This window comes from Mustela putorius, unplaced genomic scaffold (genome assembly GCF_011764305.1).
Source record: "Mustela putorius furo isolate JIRA1106 unplaced genomic scaffold, ASM1176430v1.1 tig00003988_pilon_pilon_pilon, whole genome shotgun sequence".
Taxonomy (NCBI): Eukaryota; Metazoa; Chordata; class Mammalia; order Carnivora; family Mustelidae; genus Mustela; species Mustela putorius.
In genome coordinates, this window is record NW_025422127.1 from 8,660,515 (window position 1) to 8,671,200 (window position 10,686).

Genomic DNA, 10,686 nt, shown 5'->3' on the forward strand with positions numbered 1-10,686 from the left:
TGGACGAACCCTGGGGTGGCTCGACCAGAGACTCTGGCTGTCCCTCAGCGCCTTCCTCCAACGCAGACACCAAGTTAGAAAGGCAACTCCTCCTGGAGCACAATGACAAGAAGGCACACAAAAGGAGCAAGGCAGCCGCTCCCATCCTTACCTTTGACTTGACTTTCATACTCGGCTATGATCTCTTTGTCCTTTTTGAATCTGCTCGGAGTGGACATTATCCAGCTGTTCTGGGTTTGCTTTCAATGGGCAAGTTCTGTTAGGCTGTCACAAACCGGTCTCCTTGGAGAGGCAGAGAGTTGTACTCCCACACACCGGGAACCCAGAGGCAGCTCCGACAGGAGGTAAAGGAGGAGGAAGACGAGGAGGCGGAAAGAAGCAGCGAGCCGGAGACTAGATTAAGCCGGGCGCTGGCACCATACTCTCCGGTTCGACTGCCGTCGGTGATCCGGCGGGGAGCCGGGCTCGGGGCCGGAGAGGCCCGGCGCGCAGGCAAACTCCTTCGAGCGAGCGGCGGGGGGCGTCTCCCTGCCCACCCCACCCGGAGCCGGCCACTTCCTCTACGGCCGCGGGGCGGACGCGGGCTTCGCGCCGGCGCTCCGCACCATTGTTAGAAACCCGCACCCGGCGCTCGGGGCAGGGCCGGCCGTGGAGGGCGGGCGCCGCGACCCTCCCTTCCTGCTCCCGCCGCCGGCTCCGGCGCTCGGGGGGTCCCACCCGGGCCGGGATGCTGCTGCCGCGGCCGCCGCTCCCCCGTCGGCAAAGGCGGCTGCCAGCTCCCGGGCAGGCGAAAGGAAACGTAATCCTAGAGCGCGTCCCTGCTGCTGGCCGGGAAGGCGGCCGCTGCGCCGTTCGAACGCGTCCTGGGTGCAGCCCCGGCGGAGTTTAGGTCTCGACAGCCGGCGCCGCGAGGGGCCTCTGCCTCCTGGGCCACGGGGCGCCGGAGCTGCCTCTTTCTCCTCGTCCCGCTCTCCGCTGCTGCCCCCAGGAGGCCGCCGCTGCCCTGCACACTCGCACGCGCACCGGGAGGAGCCGCGCCCCCGGCGGCCGCAAAGTTGCCGGCGCGCTCACGGCCCGCGGCTCCCCGCGCCCAGAGAGCAAGCGGCGGGCGGCGGCCTCACCTGCCGCTCGGGACTCGGCGAAGAGGAGCGGAGCTCGCGGGAGGGGCGGTGCCCGTACCCTTCGCTCTCGCCCCCGCCCCGCTCGGTGAGGAGACGCCGGCTGGCCCGGGAAGATGGATGCCTCTCGCCGCCACCCGCGGCCCCGCCCCGCGCGCCGAGCCGGGGCGGCCCTGGGCGACGCCCCCCAGCGCCTCCCCCGGCGGTAGCAGGGCTCGGCTGGGTTCGGCCGCCGGACCGCAGCCCCGGCAGCTGGAAACCCCCTTCCCGACCCGGGCCGTCCTGGGCCGAGGGAGGGGGCTCTGGAGGGGCCTTTTCCAGAATCTATCGGACGAAACCAGAGTTGGAGCTCTCCATGGCAGGAAGGGCTGGGAGTCATCTTGGACCCCCTAGGGAACCTGGAGGCTCACTGAATTGTGCACGACTTGGCGCTTTAAAAAAAAAAAAAAAAAATCAAAGGACGGTGAAGCTTTTCAGTCGAGATGGAGAAAAAATACCCATCTTGAATACAATATAACCCCCCTCCTAGAAGTAGCCCCGGGAGCGAGAGTGGTGGAAAAGGGGTGGTCACCAGTTTTGTGAGGGACGCCAAGTACCGCCTGGGACCTTTCCTGTCAACTTTCCAATCGCTTCCAACAAGAGTGTGGGCCTGGTTTATCAAAGCGATTATTCAGAGGCGTGTCCAGTATACAAATGTTTTCCTTGCAAGATCTGAACAGAGTATGGACTTTAGACTTTGACCATTCATTGATATATCCAGTGATAAACTTTCACGTTCTCACTGCGGGCCAAACTAAGATGTAGGGACTCAGAGATCAGGTCCCTGGTCCCTACCTTAAAGGATCTGAAGGTTTATTGTATAAATAAGTAAATAAAGTACAATAATGCTTTAAGAGAGTAATACGCGAGGCTTTGGGGAGCCCTAAAGGGAAAAAATGGGCTGCCAGCGTTTTGGGGAGAAGTGGTATTTAAACGGGATTTGAAAGATGACTAGTAAGCAGAGAGGGAAGGGGTTGAGTTCCAGAAGGAAGAAGGAACATCACACTTTGGGGCAACTGGAAATACAGTTACAAGATGTCCTCTACTAAAATACCAGATCTCTCATGGGAGGTGAAAAACATATTGAAAGTTTAAATATATATTTATGTTTCAACGGACAGTGCGTGAAGGTTGTTTTTAATTGTACATTTTAAATTTTAATAAAAAAAATTTTTTTAAGGAGCTCCTGGCTGCCTCAGTCAGTGCAGCATGCAACTCTTGATTTTGGGGTTGTAGGTTCAAGCCCCAAAAGGGGTGTAGAGATTACTTTAAAAAAGATCTTTTTAAAAATTAATTTTTTTTTCCATTTTGCCAAACAAGAGGTTAACTATGGAACTCCTGACTGCCCTAATTTCATGTGGAACTGTCTTATATAAGAATGTTGGGTGAAGAGCCAGAATATCTAAAGCAGAGAGGCTGGGAAGGAAGGTCAGGGCCAACTGGGAGAGGCCTCCTGTACTGAGCTCTTGGATGCAGTTCTGCAGACAACAGGGAACCTTTTAAGTAGAAAAGTGTCATGATCACATATATGTTTTATAAAGACAACTGTTGGCAGTGTGAAAGGACGGGTTGGGCATGGGGAGAGAGAGACCAGAGATAAGCAGCGTACTTTGGTGATAACTGCAGTCAAATATAAACGTGATCCACATCATCCTTCCATGGTGCTGCTGGAATTTATATTTGCAGTTGAGAAGTACAACTTGGCAGCAGAAAGTGCAGCCCCTAGAAATGAACTGTCGGCTACTGGGGTAGCCACAAGCCCCAAAGACAGAACATCTAGAAGTGAATCCTAGCTCTGCAGTTTCCCGAGTGAGCTGATACAAATTATAGCCCCTCTCCCGGTCTCAGTTCCTTCATCTGTACAGTGGGGTTAATGCCTAGCTCCTGGGGATGTGATAAGCTTTTACAGAGATTATCCCTTAAAGTGCTTATAGCAGCACCAGACTATTGTACATACCCAGAGAATGTAAGTTATCTTTGGCTTATTACCTCAGTTTTAATCTTCTTTGAAAGAAAGCTATTTAAAAATCAGAGACATGGGGCGGGGCCCCTAGCTGGCTCAGGCAGAAGAGCCTGTAATTGTTATCCAGGAAGTGAGTGCAAGCCCCATGTTAGGTGCAGACATTACTTAAATAATTAAAACTTTTAAAAAAGATTAAAGAAATAAAAACCAGAGAGTGTATCTTAAACATCTTTGATTTCATCGTGTTCAATAAACCATTGATAAATGTTTTTGAATGTTAATGTTTTAATATTAGTAAATCGCCATCTTACTGTTTTTGGAAATTGGGTCCCATTCACTAAACAAAGCATTTTACATACGTTCTTACAAGAACCCTACAAAGGCTGATACCACTGTCTTCATTTTATAGACGAGAAACTGGAAAGCCCAGTAAATGTGTAAAGACCTGGCTGGGTCAGCATTCCAGCCCCTATCAGCTTCCCTCCAAAGTGGGTTTCCCCAATTTTCTACTCTGTTTGCTGTGAATTTATGGTTCTTTAAACTTGTGAGGCAGGTTCACCTAGAGTGAAATGTGTATGTCTGGTTCATGGTTTTCCCTCCAGGGATCTCTTCTGATCCAGTCATGCGCTGTGATTAACAAGTCAATTGATTCTTTCATAGTTTTCTCTTTTTCAGGTTCTCCTTATCTTTCCCATATTTAGGAGCCCACATTGCTTCACAAAGCTGAATATGGAGAATGCCTGTGACTTAAAATCCAGAAAGCTAGGGTAAACTGAGTTTGGGAGACAGACAGCTGTGATTCTAATTCTGTGCCTTTGCTCCACCTTGTGGTAGCTGTTATCTTAGCGGTACAACAGGGATGGCCCCTAAAGCTCGCCCCTCCCCTGCCACACTCCTACTCCAGGAGGCCAGCGAGGAGAAATTTGGAGTGCCTAATGGTAGGATTCCTACTGCATACTTACCCACCCTGTTTTCTAGTATGTGCCTTTCAGAGCCACTCCAAATTTCCAGAAGTACTACTTAATCTACCATGTGATCATATGTTCTGGGCATAGTTAGGAGTATACACAGGGATCCTTGGCAGCCACAAAATAAACCATGCACCTTACCGCAGTACCACTTTGGCTCAGTCCTAAATAACTTAAATCATTTTTTTTTAAGTTAAATTCAAACACATTAAGGAGTCAATGCCAAGTTCATACAAGTCTTTTAGATACAGTTTCAGTGTCTAAAAGTAGCTTCGTGTCTGAAGTAGGACATCCGGCTACTCCCCTTCCTGTAAGGGATACCCTCTCCTTCATCTGCTGGGATGGGAAACTGGGTGAAGGGCTGCCAGTAGCCTCGGTTTTATTCCTGGATCCAGCCAGAGCCTCAGAACAGCAACTGTTGTGCATGTGCATCTTCTGTGTCTTGACTCTGTGACCCCTTGGCTTCTCAAATTGCTGGCTACGATGTTTTCAGTGAATTGTGTTTTTTGGTATCATGTCCTGGGACAGTATTTTATAAAGTCTGATCTTACCATTGATTCCCTTCACCAAAATCACCTTGGAAGTCTCCTTAGAATTCAAACGTTCTGTCCTTAAAGCCACATTTCTCAACTTTAATATGCATAGAAAACACCTGAGAATCTTGTCATACTAAGGTCCTGATGTCTACAGGAGTGAGGCTTGAGATCGTGCATTTCTAATAAGCCCCCAGACCACACCAATAACGCTGTCGTAAAGACCACACTTTGAGGAGTAAAGACCCATAGGATCCAAATTTGGGGTGAAGGGGGAGGTCCCCAGGTGATTCTTATGCATGAGAATCTTTGCCCAAGGGCAAGGGATACTAAAAGAATATCCTTACAAAATACTAGCTACATATACTCAAGTAATGTTGATGACATGGTCAAGATTTTTAATTTTTTATTCAATTTAGTGCAGTTCCAAGAAAGTAGACCGTTTTCTCCTCCCAGATAATAACACTTTTGTTTTAACTTTTCATCTATAAAATGGGAATAATTACCCACAGAGGTTTGTAGTAGCGAATAAATACAAAGTGTATATAAAGCAGTTGGCACCAAACCAGGCACATAGGTAATAAATAAATGTTGGTTTTTCTGGTCATCATCATCTTTATTATTTGGTACAAAAAGCTTACTTTCAAGTTCATAGCAAAACCAATCCAGTTTTGGAGGAACTTTTGATGTGTTTATGTGTGCCTATGTACCTCCTTGTTTAAACCTCCTGTGTTAATTGAGAAATTCTTTGGTTTTGATGGGAGTGTTTTGTAATTAATTAGTTTATTGTGTATCTGCATTTTCTAGACACCATCTCGAAACTTTTATAAAATGATCTGTATAGTCTCTTCCATTCTAATGAACAAATATTTATTCAGTATCTATTCAGTTGCACAATAGGACATTGCTGATATTTAACCATTTTTTACATAAAAGATGGGGAAGTTATATGATGCGGTGTATTACTGAGAGCCCCACACTTGGGCAATTGGCATAAACAAAAGTTGACATTAAAAACCCACTTCCAGGGGGAGGAGTCAAGACGGTGGAGAAGTAGCAGGCTGAGACTACTTCAGCTAGTCGGAGATCAGCTAGAGAGCTTACTAAAGATTGCAAACACCTGAAAATCCATCGGCAGATCAAACAGAAGAAGAACAGCATTCTGGAAACAGAAAAACAACCACTTTCTGAAAGGTAGGACCGGCGGAGAAGTGAATCCAAAGCGATGGGAAGATAGACCCCGGGGAGAGGGGCTGGCTCCCAGCAAGCGGCGGAGCAACGGAGCACAAAATCAGGACTTTTAAAAGTCTGTTCCGCTGAGGGTCATCGCTCCAGAGGCTAAACCGGGGTGAAGCCCATGTGGGGTCAGCGTGGCCTCAGGTCCCGCAGGGTCACAGAAGGATTGGGGGTGTCTGAGTGTCGCAGAGCTTGCGGGTATTGGAACGGGAAATCCGGCTACAGAGACAGAGCCGACAGTAAGCTCACAGCTTGGGGTTACCTTGAACCTGCCACAGGCTCGGTGAGCTCGGAGCGCGGCCAGAGGTTAGGCAGACGGGAGTAACTGGCGCTGTTCTCTGAGGGCGCACTGAGGAGTGGGGCCCTGGGCTCTCGGCTCCTCCGGGCCGGAGACCAGGAGGCCGCCATTTGTATTCCCGTCCTCCAGAACTCTACAGAAAGCGCTCAGGGAACAAAAGCTCCTGAAAGCAAACCCGAGCGGATTACTCACCCCGGCCCCTGATAAGGGCGGTACAATTCCGCCTGGGGCAAAGACACTTGAGAATCACTACAACAGGCCCCTCCCCCAGAAGATCAACAAGAAATCCAGCCGAGACCAAGTTCACCTAAAAGGAGTGTGGTTTCAATACCAGGGAGAGCAGCAGAAATCCAGAGGAGGAGAAAGCAAAGCACGGAACCCATGGCTTTTACCCTGTGATTTTTTTTAGTCTTGCAGTTAATTTAATTTTTTTCTTTTTCATTATTTGTTTTTTTTCTCGCCTTCTGGTAAATTTTTTTTTAACTTTTACCTTTTTCTTTTTTAATGTTTTTTAACTAGTTTATCTAATATATATTTTTTCTTTTTTATATATTTTTTATTTGTTTTCTTTTTTTTAATCCTTTTCTGTTCTTTTTTTTTTCTTTTTTCTTTTTTTTTCATTCTTCCTTTTTGAAGCTCTTTTTATCCCCTTTCTCCCCCCTCACGATTTGGGATCTCTTCTAATTTGGTTAAAGCATATTTTCCTGGGGTTGTTGCCACCCTTTTAGTATTTTACTTGCTCCTTCATATACTCTTATCTGGACAAAATGACAAGACGGAAAAATTCAACACAAAAAAAAGAACAAGAGGCAGTACTGAAGGCTAGGGACCTAATCAATACAGACATTGGTAATATGTCATATCTAGAGTTCAGAATGACAATTCTCAAGGTTCTAGCCGGGCTTGAAAAAGGCATGGAAGATATTAGAGAAACCCTCTCGAGAGATAAAAAAGCACTTTCTGGAAAATAAAAGAATTAAAATCTAACCAAGTTGAAATCAAAAAAGCTATTAATGAGGTGCAATCAAAAATGGAGGCTCTCACTGCGAGGATAAATGAGGCAGAAGAAAGAATTAGTGATATAGAAGACCAAATGACAGACAATAAAGAAGCTGAGCAAAAGAGGGGCAAACAGCTACTGGACCACGAGGGGAGAATTCGAGAGATAAGTGACACCATAAGACGAAACAACATTAGAATAATTGGGATTCCAGAAGAAGAAGAAAGAGAGAGGGGGAGCAGAAGGTATACTGGAGAGAATTATTGGGGAGAATTTCCCCAATATGGCAAAGGGAACGAGCATCAAAATTCAGGAGGTTCAGAGAACGCCCCTCAAAGTAAATAGGAATAGGCCCACACCCCGTCACCTAATAGTAAAATTTACAAGTCCAAGTGACAAAGAGAAAATCGTGAAAGCAGCCCGGGAAAAGAGGTCTGTAACATACAATGGTAAAAATATTAGATTGGCAGCTGACTTATCCACAGAGACCTGGCAGACCAGAAAGAGCTGGCATGATATTTTCAGAGCACTAAACAAGAAAAACATGCAGCCAAGAATACTATTTCCAGCTAGGCTATCATAGAAAATAGAAGGAGAGATTAAAAGCTTCCAGGACAAACAAAAACTGAAAGAATTTGCAAACACCAAACCAGCTCTACAGGAAATATTGAAAGGGGTCCTCTAAGCAAAGAGAGAGCCTACAAGTGGTAGATCAGAAAGGAACAGAGACCATATACAATAACAGTCACCTTACAGGCAATACAATGGCACTAAATTCATATCTCTCAATAGTTACCCTGAATGTTAATGGGCTAAATGCCCCTGTCAAAGGACACAGGGTATCAGAATGGATAAAAAAACAAAGCCCATCTATATGTTGCCTCCAAGAAACTCATTTTAAGCCCGAAGACACTTCCAGATTTAAAAGAATTTACCATGCTAATGGACATCAGAAGAAAGCAGGAGTGGCAATCCTTATATCACATCAATTAGATTTTAAGCCAAAGACTATAATAAGAGATGAGGAAGGACACTATATCATACTCAAAGGGTCTGTCCAACAAGAAGATTTAACAATTTTAAATATCTATGCCCCCAACGTGGGAGCAGCCAACTATATAAACCAATTAATAACAAAATCAAAGAAACACATCAACAATAATACAATAATAGTAGGGGACTTTAACACTCCCCTCACTGAAATGGACAGATCATCCAAGCAAAAGATCAGCAAGGAAATAAAGGCCTTAAACGACACACTGGACCAGATGGACATCACAGATATATTCAGAACATTTCATCCCAAAGCAACAGAATACACATTCTTCTCTAGTGCACATGGAACATTCTCCAGAATAGATCACATCCTCGGTCCTAAATCAGGACTCAACCAGTATCAAAAGATTGGGATCATTCCCTGCATATCTTCAGACCACAATGCTCTAAAGCTAGAACTCAACCACAAAAGGAATATTGGAAAGAACCCAAATACATGGAGACTAAACAGCATCCTTCTAAAGAATGAATGGGTCAACCGGGAAATTAAAGAAGAATTGAAAAAAAATCATGGAAACAAATGATAATGAAAATACAACGGTTCACAATCTGTGGGACATAACAAAGGCAGTCCTGAGAGGAAAATATATTGCGGTACAAGCCTTTCTCAAGAAACAAGAAAGGTCTCAGGTACACAACCTAACCCTACACCTAAAGGAGCTGGAGAAAGAGCAAGAAAGAAACCCTAAGCCCAGTAGGAGAAGAGAAATCATCAAGATCAGAGCAGAAATCAATGAAATAGAAACAAAAAACCAATAGAACAAATCAACGAAACTAGGAGCTGGTTCTTTGAAAGAATTAATAAAATTGATAAACCCCTGGCCAGACTTATCAAAAAGAAAAGAGAAAGGACCCAAATAAATAAAATCATGAATGAAAGAGGACAGATCACAACTAACACCAAAGAAATACAAACTATTATAAGAACATACTATGAGTAACTCTACGCAAACAAATTTGACAATCTGGAAGAAATGGATGCATTCCTAGAAACATACAAACTATCACAACTGAACCAGGAAGAAATAGAAAGCCTGAACAGACCCATAACCAGTAAGGAGATTGAAACAGTCATTAAAAATCTCCAAACAAACAAAAACCCAGGGCCAGACGGCTTCCTGGGAGAATTCTACCAAACATTTAAAAAAGAACTAATTCCTATTCTCCTGAAACTGTTCTAAAAAATAGAAATGGAAGGAAAACTTCCAAACTCTTTTTATGAGGCCAGCATCACCTTGATCCCAAAACCAGACAAGGATCCCATCAAAAAAGAGAGCTATAGACCAATATCCTTGATGAACACAGATGCGAAAATACTCAACAAAATACTAGCCAATAGGATTCAACAGTACATTAAAAGGATTATTCACCACGACCAAGTGGGATTTATTCCAGGGCTGCAAGGTTGGTTCAACATCCGCAAATCACTCAATGTGATACAACACATCAATAAAAGAAAGAACAAGAACCATATGATACTCTCAATAGATGTTGAAAAGCATTTGACAAAGTACAGCACCCCTTCCTGATCAAAACTCTTCAAAGTGTAGGGATAGAGGGCACATACCTCAATATCATCAAAGCCATCTATGAAAAACCCACCGCAAATATCATTCTCAATGGAGAAACACTAAAAGCTTTTCCACTAAGTTCAGGAACACGGCAGGGATGTCCATTATCACCACTGCTATTCAACATAGTACTAGAAGTCCTAGCCTCAGCAATCAGACAACAAAAGGAAATTAAAGGCATCCAAATCGACAAAGAAGAAGTCAAATTATCACTCTTCACAGATGATATGATACTATATGTGGAAAACCCAAAAGACTCCACTCCAAAACTGCTCCAACTTGTGCAGGAATTCAGTAAAGTGTCAGGATATAAAATCAATGCACAGAAATCAGTTGCATTTCTCTACACCAACAACAAGACAGAAGAAAGAGAAATTAAGGAGTCAATCCCATTTACAATTGCACCCAAAACCATAAGATACCTAGGAATAAACCTAACCAAAGAGGCACAGAATCTATACTCAGAACACTATAAAGTACTCATGAAAGAAATGGAGGAAGACACAAAGAAATGGAAAAATGTTCCATGCTCCTGGATTGGAAGAATAAATATTGTGAAAATGTCTATGCTACCTAAAGCAATCTTCACACTTAATGCAATTCCTATCAAAGTACCATCCATCTTTTTCAAAGAAATGGAACAAATAAGTCTAAAACTTATATGGAACCAGAAAAGACCTCGAATAGCCAAAGGGATATTGAAAAAGAAAGCCAAAGTTGGTGGCATCACAATTCCGGACTTCAGGCTCTATTACAAAGCTGTCATCATCAAGACAGCATGGTACTGGCACAAAAACAGACACATAGATCAATGGAACAGAATAGAGAGCCCAGAAATAGACCCTCAACTCTACAGTCAACTAATCTTCGACAAAGCAGGAAAGAATGTCCAATGGAAAAAAGA

The 10,686-nt window shown here is 44.6% G+C and overlaps 1 protein-coding gene across 2 annotated transcripts in view; it reads right to left on the minus strand.

Annotated features, from left to right (window-relative positions):
* The window catches only part of SRGAP1 (SLIT-ROBO Rho GTPase activating protein 1), a 266,482-nt gene extending 266,018 nt beyond the window's left edge, over nt 1-464 (minus strand). For both annotated transcript variants that reach the window (XM_004766598.3, XM_004766597.3), the window contains exon 1: nt 152-464. In XM_004766598.3, the coding sequence (XP_004766655.1) occupies nt 152-218 (67 nt within the window). In that variant the 5' untranslated portion in view covers nt 219-464. The remainder of the gene's footprint in view (nt 1-151) is intronic.
* Nucleotides 465-10,686: the final 10,222 nt, after the last annotated feature.